This window comes from Ambystoma mexicanum, chromosome 10, assembly GCF_040938575.1.
Source record: "Ambystoma mexicanum isolate Mex_15411 chromosome 10, UKY_AmexF1_1, whole genome shotgun sequence".
NCBI classification, from domain to species: Eukaryota; Metazoa; Chordata; class Amphibia; order Caudata; family Ambystomatidae; genus Ambystoma; species Ambystoma mexicanum.
In genome coordinates, this window is record NC_090932.1 from 1,021,817,901 (window position 1) to 1,021,837,975 (window position 20,075).

The 20,075-nt window shown below is 47.0% G+C and overlaps 1 protein-coding gene across 1 annotated transcript in view; it reads right to left on the minus strand.

Moving 5' to 3' along the window:
- The window catches only part of EIF2B5 (eukaryotic translation initiation factor 2B subunit epsilon), a 900,599-nt gene that overhangs the window by 190,467 nt on the left and 690,057 nt on the right, over positions 1 to 20,075 (minus strand). The window contains exon 13 of the mRNA XM_069618834.1: positions 12,448 to 12,571. Within this exon, the coding sequence (XP_069474935.1) occupies positions 12,448 to 12,571 (124 nt within the window). The remainder of the gene's footprint in view (positions 1 to 12,447; positions 12,572 to 20,075) is intronic.

Below are 20,075 nucleotides of genomic sequence, written 5' to 3' on the forward strand. Positions count from 1 at the left end.
TACATATTGCTAGCTGTAGGTTCATTTTGCTACCTATGACTAATGTACAAAACATTTTCCAGTCATTCTCTCCATACCTCATTAATTTTCCTAATTTTTATCTGGTCTTATAATCTTTTTAAACATGGTTTTCATAATTCTGTATGTTGTGCATGAGTATGTAAATTTTCATTTGAGCATGTGTGGGCTTTTGACAGACAGCAGACAACTGGTGAGGCACTTTGTGTTCTCTCCCAGAGATATCCTCAGTGATGCAACACTGCATGAGCTCTGCAATCCGTTTTTAGCGCAGGCCCATATTCCTTTTGGCAGAGGGCCTGCTTTGAGATTTTTAAAACTAAATAGGATTTTACATTTATAAAAGGTATTCAGCTAATAGTTATTTGCACCTTATATTTAAATAACTGCCTTCTTTTAGTGCCTGTCCAGGTCTGTGTATATATGATTATATTTGCATGAAAAAGCTTCCTGGGTGTGCCTCCTCCCCCCTGGTCTCGTATATTTCATAGATGCAGTCAAAAGAAGTCTTGCCTAATTCTAATGCACTTGGGAATGAAGGAAGGCGCTAGCTCCTTCCCAACATTAGTCCTTGGAGGCAGAGTGATGTCACCGGTGTCTGTCTTCGCTGTGTCCGTCCCCGTATCCCTATGGGGGAGGGCACGTGTGGCGGTTGGTGAGGAGGCGTAGGGTGCCGCTTCCTTTTCTTCGACGGTAGTGGGCCCGTCGGCACTCTCTTCTGTATCTCCAACACTAGCGTATGGAGAGTCGAAAGAATGTCTCGAGACAAATCTCTTGGCGGTGTTGGGGGAGCCGGCTTGCTGGGCCCAGCGCCTAAGACGTTGCAGCGTCATCCCCGTCCTCACAATCGTCGCCCCCTCTGGGGACTTCCTCTTAGACGTTCCCCTAGTCGTCCCCAACGTCCTCCTAGGCCGTGTGGACGGAAACCATGTCCTCTTTGTCAGAAGAACTATCCGTACCCTGGAGCACTTCCACTCCCCGAACCCCTTTTTGTGTCCTGAGGGCTTGTGTCTCGGGCTTAGGGACGGCATCCTCTTTTCTGGGGTCTTTTCACTGGCCTGGCTGAAGCCTCCATCCTGGGGGGAAGAGCCACTCTGGCCGCCGTCTGGCCCCTGGACTGGGTCAGCCCCTTTTGCTTTTGCAAGGGAGGCAGCCACCAACTCGATATTTGATGATTTAGCCTGGACTACCTGGGCCTTCACAGGCAGGCCAGACACCATACGCTGCAGCTTGTCCTTCTCCGGTTTCACTTGCAGCTTCCCAGGTGTAGCCGACTTCCTCTTCGACGAAGAGCTGGATGGATGGCTGGCTGGCTGGCGATGCAGGCCTACGGAGAAGATGATCGCGCCCTGCTCGTGTCAGGACCTGCATGCGCAGCGACCCCGGCAAAAATGGACGCGCAGAGTTTGAAGTGCCGTCAAGGACTTAGAAGCCCACTCTGACTGGCCGCATCTGGGTGAGGCATGCCCCTGTGAATCACACGGGGTAGAGGCCTTGGCAAAGAGGCACGCCGCCAATCCGCTGTGCTGATCTTTGATGGTGCGCTTGTAAAGCCATGACAGATCTAGCGATCCTCCTCCTTGTGCGTTGGGTGCAAAGGCACTGGGAATTCTTGTCCTTCATGAACACATTCCTTAATCCGCAGATGGTGCAGAGCTTGAAGAGGGAAACCCCGTCCTCCACCTCTGACATGGTCCGGCGTGCAGTGTAGGCCCGATGGCCTTCTGGAATCTTCCAAGAAAAAACACTAGCCGATTCTGCCCTTGAGGGGCGAAGAAAGTTGTCGACAAACAGATTCCGGTTAGTCGGATGAGGAAACGATAGAGCACAAAAGATTGATCCAACAAAAATAGGAATTCCCTAGCAAAAAAAGCACAAATAACGCAGAAAAGCTCCAAGAGCGAAACACGATGACTCCCAACACTTGGACGTGCCATAGAAATCTGAAGATGGCTGCCAGAGAGGGGCTTAGTGAGAGGGCAGTCATTGGCTGGGGGCAGTATGACCCAGAGCTCAGCGATTGTATAGAAGCAAGACAGTTTATAAGTGAAAGTCAAACTGTTTTTCTTTTACCAAGGATTCCCGGCCTGACGATGGGGAATATTCATGAGCATGTGAATCCATGCCAGACGTGGTCCGGGGAGTCTAGCAGTGTGTGTCGGGGTGTCAGGCAATATGGTGCGTGGTTGTGCATCTGATTTGTTGTGCATGACATGCAGCTTTAGTAAATAAAATGTACACCCTCATTCAGGCATGGATGGCAACCCATGGCCTCTGCCTGAATGATGAAAAAACAGAGATCCTCATTCTCAGGGACAGAATAATAAGAAAAACCTCTGCACGTCCAACCAGAACAGCCAACTCTTTCTGCCTCCAAACCCCAAGATCCTGACTAAAAAAACAGGAGGCAATAGTTTCCCCGTGCAAGCAGCTCAGTACTAGAACGCCCTACCAGTTGAACTAAGAAGGGACCAATCGTGCAACAGCTTCAGACACCATACCCGCACCTGGCTCCGTCGTAATGACCTTTGAAACCTGCGACCATGTGCTTTGTGTATTGATACCATACGCACCCCTCCACGCTCTCATGTAAAATGTACATAATGTATCTACTGTTTATAATATGTTACCCTCTATTTCTACATGTAAAAGTAAAGAATGCATATAATGTAATTACTGTATATAACATATGTTACCAACAACCTGTAATCTGTAACCAAGTTCTAAGTATTCTTGTTACTCTGCGCGCCCAGCTACCCAAGGGTTTTCTGGCGCCCTATAAATAATCAATCAATGGTTGACCCAGAACCATGCTGTTAGGGTGGTTTCTCAAAAACCTTCTGGTGAGAGAGTTCAGAAGACCTAAACAAGGAGTGTAATAGGGTATCCACCGAGTTGGTCCAAGACAGTCTGTGACGGAGCAGTCAAGTTTTCGCTCATGTGACTGGGAGCCGACGCACGTAAAAGCAGGGAAGTTCGAGCGGCTCACCGCTTCACAACTGTTTCACAACTCTGTTTGGCGCTTTCAGGATTTTTCGTTGTTTGATTCATCGGATTTTGGACTCAGGTGTACGAACCACGGATTTACTCTCTCTTGGCTCCACGGATACTGTCACTCAGAACTTTGTACGTATTTTTGGTACTTTGGACTCTTTTGCTACGCTCAACGGATTGCTTTTGGATTTTCCCTTCTGGCTTTTGATCTTCCAACCATAGACTTTGTGATCAATTCAAGTTCCCTTCGGCTACGGAAGAGCTACATGCACCAGCCGGTACCTACCATCTAGAACACGGCTGTCCGGATCTTTGACGCTCCCTCGCATCTGACTCCAGGCACCCTAGCTCCCTCTCGCTAGATTAGGGTAAGAAAGTTATTTAACATTCTTTCATATCAAGGTACTGTGTTTGCCTGTGCTAACCTTGACTTCCTTTTAACAGCCTCTGGGATCCTCGGCGTCATCAGATCCAGTGAATCACCAAAACCACCTGTGGCCTCAAAGCTCGCACAGGGAGTGCTTTACTTCTTCCTGTGGGTGATTTGTGGACAGAGGCCCCTTTACTCTTCACTACGCGGCAAATCACGACACTGCATCTGTATCGAAATTGCCCGAAAGGGGGAGGATCTGGGTGTCGTCTGCATAATTTGTGTAGGTGACACCCAGTCTGTCCAATTTGTCGAACAGAGGTTTAGTAAAGATATTGTACATCATTGGCAAGACACATGAGCCCTGTGGGACTCCACATGTTGTCTGGATAGGGTCTGCAGAGTCTAAGGTGGAAAAGACCTGCATACTTCTATTGTCGAGAAAGGATTGTACCCAGGCTATAGCTTCACTTGAGAAATGGGCGGCTGACGCTAGGTGTTTGCAAAGTACTGCGTGGTCCACTAGGTCGAAGGCCGCCGACAGATCAAGGAGGAGTAGCATAGCTGTGTTTCCTTTTTCGTTGAGCTCGTCAATTTGGGCTTTGAGATCTACGAGTGCAGTCTCAGTGCCGTGCTGAGGTCTGAAGCCAGATTGACGAGTGCCAAGGAGTTGGTTGGTCTCCAGGTATTTTTGGATTTGGAGATAAGCCACTCTGTCAATTATCTTCAGGAGGAAGGGGACAGTGGTGATGGGCCTGTAGTTGGTGGGGATGGAGGGGTCCAGGGTTTGTTTTTTTAGCAGGGGGAGAACCCAGGACTCTTGTTGCTTGGGACTGTGCTCGATGAGAAGGAGGCGCTGATAAGTTTGGTGACGAACGGGGCTAGGTCTCTGGCGGCGTTCTTAATTATCTGGGCCGGGCAGTGATCACCTTTGCAGTTTGAGAGTTTTAGTGAGGCAATGATTTTTTCAGTTTCCATGAGTGGAAACGTTAGTGAATTTGAAAGCTGTTAAGCTAGGATTGGGAGTGGTCGTAAGTGTGTGCATCTGGGAGTTTCGCTGAGAGGGAGCGAGGCTTTTTTTAGGTTAATTTTGGATTGTAATGTTTTTACTTTATTTGCGAGGGCGTTTTGGATATTGGTACACCATTGCTTGTCTTTGGGTACGTTATCGGGTGGTGGTATGGGAGATTCAAGTTCTCGCAGGATTGCAAATAACTCCTTTGTATTGGCGCATGCGTTGGAGATTCTATCGTTATAGACGTCTTTTTTTAGCTTGAATGATTGTTTTCTTGTAGTTAGTAGCACATAGTTTGAGTTTGTTTTCAGCTGTAGGGGTGTGTTGCCATACAGTTTCAAGCTTCCTTTTTTCCAATCTCAGTTCTTTTAGGTGGGGGGTGAACCAAGTATTGGGGTGGGATTGCGGTTTACTTTTACAGTTCTTCAGTGGGGCAACGGTGTCCATGGCTATGGCCATGGTGTCGTCGTATATTTTGACCATGGTATCTGGGTCAGAATCTGTTGGCAGGGCGTTGATGGTTGGTAGGAGCAGGGGTAAGATATTGTCAGGTGTGATATTTTTTCTGGATCTAGTGGGTACCGATGGTGCCATTAATTTTTCAATCTTGAACATCTTGTTGAATGTTAGACAAGTTAATGAGGAAGTGGTCAGTCCATGGCTGGGGTGTAATTTTGGTGATAGTAGTAGGGCAGTTGGAGGTGGCTACCCAGTCTAATATTCTACCTTTGTCATGGGTAGGGGTGAGAACTTTTTGGGTGAGTCTGTGTCCCTCAAGCAAGGTGGCAATAGCTTGCACTTGTTTGTAATCTGGGTCATTAAGACCTAGGTTAACATCACCAAGGATCATTGTCTGGGATGACTCTTGTGTTGCTCGCTAAGAGGCTGGATAATTCCTCTTCGAATAGGCCGAGAGGCCCTGGTGGCCTGTAAATGAGATAGATAGTTAGGGTTTGGCATGGGGATATCAGTAATTTAGCGGTCAGGAGTTCGCAGGATTTTAGGGTGGGCGGTGGTGTTAATCTTACATTCAGGTTAGATTTGGAGATGATGGCTAAGTCGCCGCCTCTGGCATTCTGGCGGTCTTGTCTTAGTAGTTGATACTCCTTGGGTATTGCTAGGGAGAGGGCTGGGCCCGCTGTGTCATGTAGCCAGGTTTCTGTGACTGCTAGGACTGCCATTGTCTCAAAAAGTAAACTAGCATTCCTGTAGAAACTTGACACTTTCAATTTTGTAGCGCGTAAGTGGGCCAAAACTATGCACACAGAGCAGTTAATATTGTTGGACTCCAGGGTTTGCAGGAAATGTAAGGACAATTAGTTCATAGTTACGGTCACAAGTTTAGCTCTAGAACTAGCCGGTAAGTCCATATGTTTATGCATCACTAAGGGCAAAACAAACCGTCTTTGTGAAACAATCAGATTTTGTACAGGCTCAGTGCGTTTTTTTAAATTGAGCACTCACCCGCTTATGAATTCTAAATTTACCTTGAAACTCCACAGAATACAATATTTCTGTAACATGGCAAAATCATTGAGTTTTTAGGCTTCACTGAATAAACAAAACCAAGCATGCCTTTGTAGGTTGACAGAAAGACAACAGTCTTAAGTGAAAAGCTAACAGTTTCTTGGTAAATTAAAACAAAAAACAAAAAATCAATAAAAATTCACACCGTGAGAGCACACCGTAATATAACAACAATGACTCAGATTTTGCGTTTAAGTCTCAACGGTGATGCCACGAGACACTTGGGAAAACTCACTTATCCATTATTAGTATAAGGCTAGTAAATATTGATAGTCAATTTCTGTCAATGTGATAGGAGAGTGGACTTAAGGGGCCCTTAATAAATGCAGTTGTGCCAAAATACAGGAGGATAGTCTTCAAAGCTCTTGCCCCAACACATAAATGTGTCCACAACCGGGCACCTCTGTATCTGGCCCAAAGAGTTAAGCTGGTTCCTACTAGACCCACAAGAATGGCCTATACTAATAGGATTTCCGTTCCTGAAACACAACAGTGCGTGCAGGAGGTTCTAGTTTCGCAGTTTTGGCAGCGACACATTGGAACGCCTTACCCCCCAGGTTAGAAATGTTGAATCTCATTTAGCCTTTAGGAAGTTAATTAAAACCATGCTGTTCATCTAACCAATCATGCTGAACACTACATTCTCTAGTCTGACTTTCTGTACCGTCATTGGAATGTTATCATGCTCACTGTAACCAAGAGCCAAGTATCCTGATGTAACCAAGACAATTTTGTTAATTTTAAAGGATATTTATATCGCGCACTATCACCACCGGAGTGGTCCCTGGCGCTCTGGCGGACCTGAAATAAAGAGGGCAGAGGGTTGCGGGGGAGAGTTAGTGGGGATAAGTGGGAAAAGTGCAAGGGAGCAGTGATGTCCTTTTGACAGCCGCAGCCCGGTTAACACCGTTGGCTTGGGCTTGGGGTGTTTCCTGGTCGGCAGACGTCATGTGCTGTTGTACGAGTCTATGTGTGGTTTGTTTTGTTGTTGCTGTGTAGTGAAGTTTGTGCGGGTTGTTGTGCTTATAGGTTTTGGTTGTATTAGTATAGAGTTTGAGAGGTGTATGCAGAGGGGTGAAATTGTTGGCAGGTTGGTAGACTTGCCCTGGCTGCTTGGACGCAAGGCGCTAGGCTTGTATTTCTGAAGGTGGGGTGCGCAAGCATTTCCAGCTCCTCATCTAGATCTAAGGACTTCCCACTAGTTGCCCACCCATAATCATAGACCATGTTAGAGTTTGGTCCTGCCCATCTCGGTCCGATCTGTCTGTTACCATGGTAAGCATGAGTTTGTGGTTCAGTCTCAATCTAATTTGGTGGGATTAGCAGGGGATTTTATACTTGTCCTCGCGGTTGCAGTCTGTCTTATGAGATTTTTCTGGTCTCTCATTAATGTGGGGTTTTCCTTGGTCGGTTCTGGTGTTGCCTTTCTCATCTTAGTTTCTGTCATCCTGTTCTGTGTCTTTCCTGTTTGTTGTTTTATAATTGTTTAGGTTGTGTCAGTGGTATTGAAGAGACAGGGTTTTAGTAGTTTTCTGAACTGTAGGTGGTCTTCGGTATTTCTTATTTCTTTAGGGATGGTGTTCCAGGTTTTTGCAGCCAGGTGGTAGAAGGAGGATCCTCCTAGTTTACTTAAGGTATGGTTTTAGTTCTAGGCGGATTTCGTTGCTTAATCTCAGAGGTCTCGTTGGCTTGTAGATTGTTACTTTCTTTTACAGAAATTCGGCTCACTGTCCGCTGATTGCACTAAGACAATCTCATGCAACAGTGCCTCGATGCCCGTGGGCTGCTAGTGCGCTTTACAAATAAATAAATAAAACTTTGTAATTGGATTGGCGAGCTTAGAAAGCCATCACCACATACGCATTTTTTTTCCCCCCGGAAAGTCGCTTGCGCAGAGCATTAACTAAATATATGTTCTTCCTTATTTTTTTCCATGTTTTATCACTGAATATTTAGGAAAGGTTTAAATGTGGATTTTCCTTAGCGGGATTAGCAATATCATTGTTTTGGCAGCAAAAGGTTTACCATGCTGTCCCCCACAATTGAAAAACAGGAAAACATTAGCCCTAGCTTTTCAGGCAGTACTGTAGACTACAGATTGCATTCCTAAATGTAGAGGTTTCTAAATACTCTTCAGCGTTTGTCTTTCATTCATGTACACACATTTACAGGCATTTGTGTGTGCATCTCTGTGGCTATTTGCACACGGGTCAAATATTACAGCAGCTCATAATCCATAGCTAGGGAACTGATGCACAAAAGCAGGAGATAAAATGAAGGATCAGGGCAGTTTCTAACCAACTTGGGGCCCAGGGCAAAATGCCGAATTGCGCCCCTCCCACCGCCACACACGTCTCCCAAACTACACCTCTGACGTGTGACAAAACTCCACCTCAATATGAATAAATAATTGCTAAATAAATGAAGCTGATTGCATTAAATATAATGCAAGTACTTTACAGAAGAATTCTAATGTGAAAACACAGCTGGTGCGTGTCCAGGTAAATGGTTTTTCCGTCACCTGCTCTTAGGGAAGGGCTTGCCTTGCCTGAAGGCAGTTTCAAACTGTCCATACTCGCACACTGCGGTGCCACCAGCCTACCGGGGTCTGAGGGCCCACTGACCACGTGTTGCAGGTGTTCCGTTCATACCACCCCACTTATATTTTGCAAGATGCAATATTAGACTAACCACCATAAATTATTTTCTGATGGAAGGTGAGGACAGTCTTATTGTAGTTTTTCAATCAAACTACCACTATGAGTGGGAAAGGGGACAAATGGCAACAGTGATTGTTCCTGTATGCTTTGCATTAAACCACAAAGCATTTCAGGACTATAACAGTGATCAGAGCGCTCTATATTGGAAAAACAAGTCTGTGATAAAAGGATTGTATGTGTGAATCTCTAAATTCATAATAGATGTATGGCTTGGTGTTCACAACTCTCCATCCCGTGAGGGAAGCATCCGTCACTTCCGGCCACGGTTGCCAAAACGGCTCTCCCTTCATCAGATTCCCTTCACTGGCTCAGCACAGAAGATCCTGTGAGACCCTGAGTGGAATCTGAAGGAGATCTGACATCTTACCAGAGAATTGGGACCACTGCGTCCTGAGAGCCCATTGAAGAGATCTCATCCGCAGTCTGGCCTCTGGCACCAGAAAAATGCAGGATGCCATGAGGCCGAGCAACCTTAAGAATTCGAAAGCCGGAAGACTCTGGGCATGTTGAAATTTGTCGACCATCTGTACAATGTGATGAGCCCTCACCTTGGATGGCGAGCACTTCCCAGGATGTGTCCAACACAGCACTGATGTACTGGAGCTGTTGGGAAGGTGTCATATGCAACTTCTTGAAATTGAGGGAGAAGCCCAGCTTGTGAAGGGAATGGCAGGTGAGGCCAAGATGATCCAAGGCCTGTTCGGGAGAACGTGCTCGGATCAGCCAGTCGTCCAGGCAAAGAGGCAGATGCCTGAACGGCGTTGGCACCACGTCCTTGTCTACCGTGAGTACCCTTACGGTGGCCCCTTTGACTGGCTGCTCCCCTTGTTATACCAAAAGAGGTGTAGTAACGAAAGGAACCCCTCCACTGCTGTCCCCTAAGACGAAAAGGCAGAGGTTGACGCCCAGCTGCACCCAAAGATTTAGCAGCTGCTTTGGAGGTCTGCAACCTCTCAAGGCTCTCGTCAGCCTTGCTGACAAACAAATGAGAGCAGTCAAAGGGCATGGTGAGAAGACGGGCCTGCACATCTGATGCAAAGCCCGACTTCCGTAACCATGCAAACCTGCATATCACAGTGCTCGCAGCCATGGACCAGCTGACACCATCTGCCGTGTCCAACCCAGACTGAAGGGATTCACACATGGCATCCTTGCCATCCTGCACAATAGCAAGTAACCTATCCCCTTCTTCCCCCTCGGGAATATGCTCAGTCGCCAGAGAGACAATTCCACAGAGTGTGCGAAAACTTTGCCAAGGCACAGGTGGAGTTGCCCGATTTAAGGGCCATACGCCCATCCGAAAATACCTTGCGTGTTCATCCATCGAAATGCTTGTCGTCTCTATCTGGAGGGAGGGTAGGCCGCCTGCCTCGAGGTGGACGTGGCCACCTAAACCACCAAACTCAGGAGTGGGGCGAGTGGATATGTAGCTGGGGTCGCTACTGGATGGGCAGTATTTCTTAGTCAACGACTTGTTGACCGCCGGAAGATACTCCAGGGTGTTCCAAGCCGTAGCCACCCTTTTCTGTAACGTCATTTGAAAAGATAACACTGGGTCAGTGGACAGACCTGATCTAAAACGTCAGTCAGGTCATCCAGATCCAATTCAACTTGACAAGGGCACCGAGGGCCTGACCGAGGGCAAGGCCCAGACAGCTGCACTCGAAGGGCACGGCGCCAATGGCATCGACACCTTCCCAGACTTCAACGGTCTTATCAGGGACAAAGACTGCGACCCAGATCTGGCACATCTCTGGCCATCTTCCTGAACCTTGTCCGAACTGGACCTCGACTGTTCCCGATGTTGATCATGCCGACTGCCCAGGCCCGAAGGCGTGCGAGCGTCGGACCGAGACCGTTCCCCGCCGGCTTCAGACGGGACAGTGCCCTGGGATTGAAAAATCGCCAGCAGTTTCTCCCTGAATGCCTCTCACTTAGTGGGGCAAGTCACTTTCCTCTGTGAGCCATCATCCGACGAAGACGGGGAAGGCAACCGGTGACGCTGCTTACAGGAGTGCCTTGATGAGGACGACGAGTGGCGAGAACCACTCCAGGACCGAGATCCCCTGAACTCCCTCTGACGGGCAGGGTGGGGTGGGGGGGTGGGTCAGGAGTCATCCCTCGAGTCGTCGGTGGAAAGACAGTCTTTTTGGATTTACGGTGGTTGGATACCCAACCTACCTGCAACTTCCCCTTACTCTGCCGCAAGGCTTTGGCAGTCAACGACTGGCACGTGGCTCTCGCCCAGACACCACAAGCAGATACAGTGCGGATCTGTGATGGACATCTTGGACTTACAGTCTCTGGACGTTTTAAAGCCTGACTGTGGGGTCGGTGGGGTAGAAGAGAATATTGAAGATAACACAAGGCGTGCTGAGTTCTCGAAGCAAACACGTCCGCGGAACTGAGGGTACGGGCACCATGCGTCCTACTTATACGACGCCCTCTGCCGAAAAATTTCCAAAACAGCACAGCTGTGGACATTACATGTCAAAGTTGTGGAATATGTTAGAAGACACAATCCATTCAATAGGGAGTTTGGTCTAGTGGATGTACAATTTGAGACAACTTCTTTGATTGCTTAATGTGTTCAAGTGTGAGCAAAGTACGGCCTGCACGTCAGAGCCACATACACAAAACATTCCAGTATGCGGTTGTATTAACATTGAACACAGACAAAAACAGGCATATGTGCGGTTAGATACAGGACACCTTTAACAGGGTGGTGTCTTGTGCAGCGCACAAAACATTGATGCACACATCACTGCATTGATTTGCCACGGACATGTGTCTCCATGGTGACGCACAATGAACTCTACTTTCCTAATCAAGGTGCCAAGTGACATTGAGTTGCCATCTGGTGTGCGCGCTAGGCAGTGGCTGGATTGTTTAGAAAATTAAAAGACCTTTGATGCTACCCGCATGCATTTAATCCATGTCCCAAAGCAGCCACTAGAATATTCAAGCAAGAAAATGACAGTTAAACTTCCCAGTGATGCGCCATATCCAACTAAAAAGTGATCTACAAAAAAAACCAAATAACATTTTGGGGTGTCAGCTAAAGAGACTTGAAAATAAAATAGTTTTTCTGTGTGGCATTTTAATTCTCTTTGAAGAATGCATAGGTCTGGTCATTATGCTGGCCTGGTAAATAAAAATGGTGCATGTTCAGTTCTTAATACTGAAATGTTAAGCACATACTGTGTTAAAACAATGGCTTGTTAAATGGGCTTGCTAAATGAGCCATCACTTATAAATTCCCCCACTTGAAAGGCTGTCAACACAAAGAATGAGGGGCACAGGGTGTTTGACTCCAGAGGATCTCACACGCTGTGTTTGGAAAATGCAAACAGAGGAATGCATATTCCAAACGCATTGCTGTCATCCACAAGTCGGCAGAAAGCAGCCAGCCGAACATCTCGGAGGAACACCCATCGGCACAGCAGGCTGCTTAATCTTATGTCCGGCACGATCAGGGTCAGCTTTCTGGGTGGGCCCCTTACCTCGCTATTTAGCTCTGCGCCCCTGCAAGCGCCCGCTCCACCCGGGCCAAGAAACAGGGCTGTGAAGGATTGTAATCCCGACCACCGTTTCAAATCAAGGCTGAAACATGCTAAAAATATATGTCTTCTCTGTACAAGTGTGCACAATGCGTCAATACGCAATCAAAGCTTATTTTGAAAGAGGAGTCTTAAGGGAAAGAGTTTGAATGCCCTTCCACATCAGAGTAATAGGAGCAGGCTGTCTCCTTCAGCAACTCGCACACATCGTGCGATATTCAGAGACAAGGAAGACTCACTCACCGGAATCAATGCTTCTGAATATGCAGTTGCTTCCAGCATCCCATCCAGCTGATTCAGCGGGTACTCCAGTACCACCCTAGTGAGCACCTGCATCACCTCCTTTAGGGTAATGTTATAGGCGTACCTGCAGGACAAAAGATGGAGCAGGATCAATATAAGGGCAGGTGTAAGGATAGCATTTCATAGCACATGACCACAGGTATCAGTGGGGGAGGTAAGGGGGGTCCTATAATCCTGCCTCCTCCCCAGGAGTAGTGGGCTACAGAAAATATAAACATCACCCTACGACAAAACGCTGGTCACCTTCAGTTGGTTAGATTATTCAAACACCCCCTTCAGGTTTTCAGTGATCTTGGAACTGAACTCTATTTTAGCATTATTCAATTGTGCATTACACTTCAAAAGGGTGTGGAACATAGAAATACATGTGCCATGAGTAGGTACAGTGTTCTGAAACTAGAATTCATAAACTGCACCTCTGCCATTCAGATGGCACTATTGCCCTGAGAACAGTCTCTTGATTCAGGTAGCGTTGGGATGTTAAGGAATGTCTGATGCAGCTGCGGAGGGCCGGATAGTGTTAAGATGGATTTACAGAACCAGCCCAGAGGGAGAGTTCTGGGAGGCCAACTTATTATCAAGTCCAGCCAAACTATCAATTTAGCTAGCTGAGCAGTAAGGCTTGGACTCAGGAATAGGGAATAGTGGGGGTGGTGAAGTGGTACAATAAGACACAGAACACTCAAAACTAGACACGAGAGTACACAAATTCACTATTTGGTAGGCCTCAATACACTTTATACAATAAAACCAATAGTATACTAAATTACCCATCCTCACCCATTAACTACAGGCCCATTGCCATAGTGCTCTTTCTGCTGAAAATACTTGACAAGGCAGCCTACCTACAGGTACAGCAATTTATTGAGGAGAACAAACTACTTGGGCTACGGCAATCAGGTTTCCATCCAGGGCACAGGACTGACACGGCCCTACTTGACTTGAGAAACCAGATGGATGATGCAAGAGATTCTGGTAAACTTGCTCTCCCCGATCTCTCTGCAGCATTCGATCTTGTGGATCACAAGGTCCTATGCCACCACTTAACTGCCAAGTTCTCACCAAGCGCCACTACATGGATCTCCCCTTTCCTTCAAGGAAGGACCATGCAAGTTTTTTCCGACCTGGCTTACGCCTCACCGACTATCATCCTATGCGGTGTACCACAAGGATCATGCATCTCGCTCACCGTTTACAATATCTTTACCCAAGACGATACCCAGACCATCCTCACACTGACAGGAGACTCCCAGTGTGTCTACTGAGTTGGCAACTGGGATTCTGATGCAACACTGACTCTAAGACCCTCAATGACATCTACACCACTATCCAAGTATGGATGGCGGTGAATGGACTCTGAACGCAGACAAGACTGAGCTGCTCCTGGTTGGTTCCCCTGAAACACTCAAGAAACTTGACCCTCGGTTCAGCCGTTTCATCATTGACTGCATCAGAATCCTAGTTGCCAACTCAGTAAACACACTTGGAGTCTATCTCGACTTCAACCTATCCATGACCAGGTAAGTCAACGCTATGGCCTCCTCAGCGGCATAACATGCCAAATTCATGAACGCGGCCAGACTGTTCCCCTGAGGTCAACTGCATCATCATTGCTAGAGCCATTACAGGATCGAGACTGGATTACTGTAATGCCCTCTTCCTGGGCACATCTACAAAAAACATGGCAAAACTACAAGTCATCCAAAACTATGCTCTGTGCGCAGCCATCAGCATTTCGAAAAGAGAACACATCACTGCTGCCAGGAAACAGGCGCACTGGCTCCCAGACAAAGAAGGGGGTTATCTTTAAGGCTCTTGCCCTCACGCACAGGTGTATCCACCAAACGGTCCCTGCCTACCTTTCTGAAAGCATTCACATCTCCTCTACAAGACCAATCCGAACACCCAACACAAATTTGCTCTCAGTTCCTAAAATTAAAAGAGCCCGAGTAGGTGGCGCCAGCTTTCCATACCTTGCAGCAATGCAGTGGAACACTATGCCGCCACCCCAACGAGGCGAAAACTCTCATCTGGCATTCCGCAAAGCGGTAAAAACACTGCTCTTATAAACTTGCAGCACTCTCCAGCTAACTTGAGAAATATGCCTGCAAGATGAGAATGTTTCAAATGTATGTTATGTATACTACTAATGAGCAAATGTTATTTTCTCTGTAACTAAGACACACACAAGTAACAGCGCTGCGATGCCTAAGGGCTGTATGAGCACTATACAAATGTCAAAAATAAAATAAATACATTCACCTCACTGGAGGACTCAGGAATTTTCTTTTAAGACGATTAATTCAGTTAAGAAAATAAGCAAATGTGTATAGTAATGTAAATAAAACAATTGGGTAGTACAGAAACACAGAAAATTAAGGGCAGTATTAAAATTCGGTTTTAGACAGGGTTTCGGGACCGAAGCCTCTATATTGGATTCAAAATCCAGGCTAGTGGGCAGAATGGATAAAGGACTTAGCTCCCTCCTAATTTCATTACATCAATCTGCCACGTTCGACTTAATCGATCAGACCATGCTGGCAAGTCGGCTGAAGGAAGTGGCCAACTTTTCACCAGCCGCAGTACGGTGGATGTTATCTTTTCTAACGAATAGAGTAAGCAGGGTATGTGTGGACGAGGTTATGGCCTTGCCTATCCCTGTGCTGTATGGAGTCCTGCAGGGAGCTTGTACCTCGCCTTGTATTTACAACATCTTCATGGTTTCCTTCTTTTCCCACCTTGAACAGGAAGGGGTTTTTATTTTCCAACTATGCCGATGACACTCTGTCATCCCACTTATAGGTACTCATCTACAAGACGAAATAGAACTGAACAGAATATTTACCATCATTGAGATTTGGGTGATGCAGAATAATTTAGCACTTAACAGAGGTAAAACGGAGCTTATGATCGTGGGTTCTCCAGGGACACATGCCAAATTGGACCCGGCTTAGAAGCTCTTTCATCTAGGAGATGTGAGCATCTCTCCCCTACCCAAGGTTAAAATCATTGGGGTCATGCTTGACCAGAAGCTAAACATGAAATATGTGGGGAACACGGTCTCAATATCGATCTATTACATTAAACTCCTATCTCACCTTAGATCGTACATCTCACAAGCTAATGCGGAAGACATTGCGCGTGCTATAATAGGAGCCAAAATTGACTACTGCTGTAGCCTTCTAGCAGGAGTCAGTAAAGCGACTATTAATAGGTTGCAAGTGGCTCAGAACTACAGTTCCCAAGGGTAGAAGGGATCTTTTGATCCCTTTTACATTTTATTTTGTGAAACCAGCACGCCCCACCTCATATGTGGAGTGCTAGGTAGATACAATGTATCCCCTTTAACACTAAAACTAACAATTCTGTTATAGGGCCAAGCTCACCATTAATGGCTGGTGGCAGTGATATCTTTTATTAATTTGGTGCAGCTTCACCGCTGGCTGTGTTCACAGCTACAGTAAAGGCACCCAAGGGTGCTCATTTTTACCAAAATAGCCTCGTCTTCTTTTTCACCATTTTAGTGTTTCTTGTTCCTTCCCCTGACATCCAAGGTGGGAAATACCTTTGTGTGATTGTTATCTTTAGCGGGAGTCCCCTAGACACCCGCCCATGCTCCAGTAGGTCTGCAAAGGCAGGAAGCGAGGGAGGAGTCCAAAATTCTGCAGCCCTTTGTCTTCCTCCTTGCCTGAATGGGAACAAATCCCAGTGGGGGGCTGGCTGTCCTGATTGGACAACCAGACCACCCCTTGTTGTAAAATGCAGGGCGAGAATGCAGAAGTTGTGCTGTAGTTCCTGTTAAATACTACAAACCTGGAAGTTGAAGTTAAGTCGACCACTGGAATCAAAACCGAAGAGGATGAAGGAAAAGCAGCTGAGATGATTTCCAGTGACCGGAGAGCCTGCTGTGTAACTGAAGCCTGCTGTAGTCCTTCCTTCCAATCGACATGGGGACTCCGAAAATGACGACCCCGACCCAGAGCCTGGTGAGACACACCAGACTCGAGATGAGCTGCGTTTTGAGCCATCCCATGCGTTGCTGTGACCTTGCAGGGCTGAAATACCTCAATACCCTGGGACCTTGAGCCATTGTGTGGTGCACAGTGTTCCGAATTCCGAATCTCACTGAAACTATGTGGGCATCCTGGTGTATCTCCAGAGACACGAATCGAGTTCCAGCAGTCCCCTCACCAGAGTGCTGGAACTTTGTAACAAGAATTCATCCGCTATATTCGTCTGTGCTCCTGTAACAGGTGCCAAATCCACCGAACTGCATCCAGCCACGCGGAAAACCTTGCCTAGAGCCTTCTCCGTTGATCCCTGCTGCAAAGTCCCTTCCAAGGTCCTGTTTTTCAGTCACCATGACAAGGAATCCACTGACTGGGTTTTTGGCTGCAGAACCTAAAGTTCTCCTGCTGCAAAATCTTCTTCAATGCTGAGGTACTGTGTTGGCTTGTGTATGTACTTACCTTAAGTCTCTTGTGATTGAGGCCTCTCCTCCAGTACACCCAGTCCCACTGCTAGAATCCTGCTAGGGTGTATTCTGTGAAGCCCCTTGTGAGGGAGAATTCTCAGAAATGTGCCGATTCCCTTCTACCTTAGAGACCCTAGCTCTTTTTGCTGGACTTTGACTTAATTTCTAACCTGGAGAGAGAGAGACCTTTTTCCCCACTCTCTCATGTATTATTCTGTGATTTGGACTCTGTTTCTTTTGACTTGGGAGTCTGACACACTCCATGGGCATCATCTTTACATTGTGACACACAGCACTTTCAGTGCAGCGACACAGGGAAGTCTCAGATTTTCCAAAGCTTTAAATACCTTATCTTAGTGAAACTACTGTTTCCAAGAGCAATTAAGTGAAATTGACTTCCCTTACATTTTGTAACTTTCTAGACCCAGAACACACTATGGGGTTACTTAGTATTCGCTTTGTCTAGGTTCTTATGTTACCCTTTCTACAATTAATGGCTGGTGGCAGTGGTTTAGTTTTTCCTACCATTGTGTGTTTTTACCACGGTCTGCAATTGCAGCTGCAGTATGACACCCATGGGTGCCAATTTTCTCAAAATGGCCCTGGTCTCTTATTTCGCCATTTCTTGTTGGACAGGTCCTTCTTGAGATTTACTCTGCGCGCCAAACCAGGTTTGGTCCCTTTGCTTGTTTTGTCTTTGGAGGGATTCACTGATGAAGCCCGCTTCTGGCTCCAGCGTGTCTGTCAGGGGCAGGAAGTGAGGGAGGTGCCCGAAACTCCCTGTGCTTAATCCCCTTCGTTACAGGAATGCACCCAAAGGTGATTGGCCATCTGGCTGTCCTTTTAGGACAGCCACCCTGCTGTGTGAGTGACAGCTAGGCTGCAAATGACTGGGAGAAACCTGCATAAAAGGCACAGCTTTTTGTTTGGCAGGCAGAGTCAACCACTGGACGAAGGAATCCGAAGAATAACTTGGTAGAGACTCGTGTTGCAACTTCTGGACCGTTGGTTTGCTCGGTGAAGCCCTGCTTCATTGCTGAATCTCCGAATTCGCCTTGACTAGAGAAGCCCTGCAACGGACGACTTCTCCCCTTGCGTTGATGGGACTGTCACAATTCATCACAAACCTCAATACAAGGAATAAGGAATGACTCACCAGGGATAAATTCGAGACCTCTGGCCAATAAACTGGGTACCTCACTTTTTTTTTATTTGACATTTTTAAAGCGCTCACACAGTCCGTGGGTTTTGAGGCGCTGTTACAGGAATTGTGTGTTTTTTCGTTGCGTAATTGATTATTTTTGTCTTAGTTGCGTATTGATAACGCGCTTAAACACCCAGAGCTTTCTAAGCACGGACACGGGGATCGAAACTGTGTTGCTTCGTTTCGTCTTGCTTTGAATCAATGCAGCCCCTGTGCAGGAAGTGATGATATGATGATATGAATCCGTGTGGAAATCCAGTCGGCAACATGCAGGCAAAAGACGTGACAAATCCGCAAAGAGAAAGGCAGTCCGAATTTCAAGCCAGAGTCGTAGGAGATTAGGAAATAACAGGTACCGTGGGCAGAGACAGTAGAGAATTCTCTATAACAAAACCAAAGTCAGCACCAGAATATCACAAGGAACAGCCAGGCGGCGTAGTAATTCAAGGACAGAGCTTTGGGCTGAAACAACAATCAGAAGCACCCGAGTGCCGAACACAAACAGTTTAAATAGCATCTTTAGGACACGCCCCTGACGTGATACGCAGCGTTCTGTGCCATGCGACCGTGATGAGCCTTGGAGTGCATGGTTACTGCACGGCATCCCAGAGACCCACAACGTCACCATGGCAACCTCCCTGAAAGCTTCCAACGAGTGAGGAATGGCCTGGCAGCGTTCTATAGGCAGATGACAGACGTTTTGCCTGTGAGGTGGCAGAAGGCTTGGTTCTGATGAGGACAGGGGAACCAGCAGGCATGACAAGGGACCAATGAACCGCAAAGCAAACTCGTCTTGACATCCTGTCGGAGCTGGCTGTACTTCCATTGCTGCTTGCTTGAAGCAGGACTGAACAAGCCTGAGCCACTGTTAGGGAGAATTCTCAAAAATGTGCCAATTCCCTTCACCTTAGAGACTCCCAGCAACTTTGCTGGATTTTGAGGACTTGATTTTTTTACATGGAGAGAGTGTGACCCTTTTTCCCACTCATGTATTTTGATATATGTTTTACCTCTATGTTTTCTTTGATTATGGAGTCTAACCAACTTTATAGGCATCATCTGTTAATTTGTGTCACGCAGCACCCTCAGTGCAGTGGCACAGGGAAGCCTTTCAGGCTTTTCCAAGGTTTAACTACCTTCTCTGGGATAAACTACTGTTTCCCAGAGTAAATAAAGTGAAATTGACTTTACTAGTCTTTTAAAATCCTAGACCCAGCACACCCTATCTTACAGTAGAGTCCTGGAGGGGTTACTTAGTATCCCCTGTGTCTAGATACTCATGTAGCAGTCAAATGCTACCCTTTCCTCTCCGAATGGCTGGTGGCAGTGGTTTTACAATGAACTACCATGATTTTTCCCGACCGCAACTATTCGTAGCTCCGGTAACGTTAAATCGCGGGAGCCATGTTTTTCAAGATGGCGTCTGAGCCCCCTCTGTAAAAACAGGTCCCCGTCTTCTTTTTCGCCATTTCTTTGTGGAAAGGTCCATCTAGAGTTTGTCTCTGCGCGCCAAACCAGGTTTGGCCTCTTTGTTCATTCGCCTTTGGCGGGCTTCAGGAGTGAAGGCCGCCTCTGGCGCTCAAGTGTCTGGGGTGGGCCGGAAGTAATGGAGGTACCCGAAACTCCCTGTGTTTAGTCTCCTAGGAGACCCAAATGCACTCTGGTGATTGGCTGTCTGACTGTCTGGCAAGGACAGCTACCCTGCCGGGTGAGTGACAGCTAGGCTGGAATGAATAGGAGAGAACTGAATAAGAGGTGAGTCTCTTGGCTTGGAAGGCAGAGTCGACCACTGGAACGAAAGAACTGAAAATTAGCTTGAAGAGGAGGGCTGCTGCATCTCCTGGACCGTGGGTTTGCACGGTGAAGCCCTGCTGCAGGTCCGAATCGCCA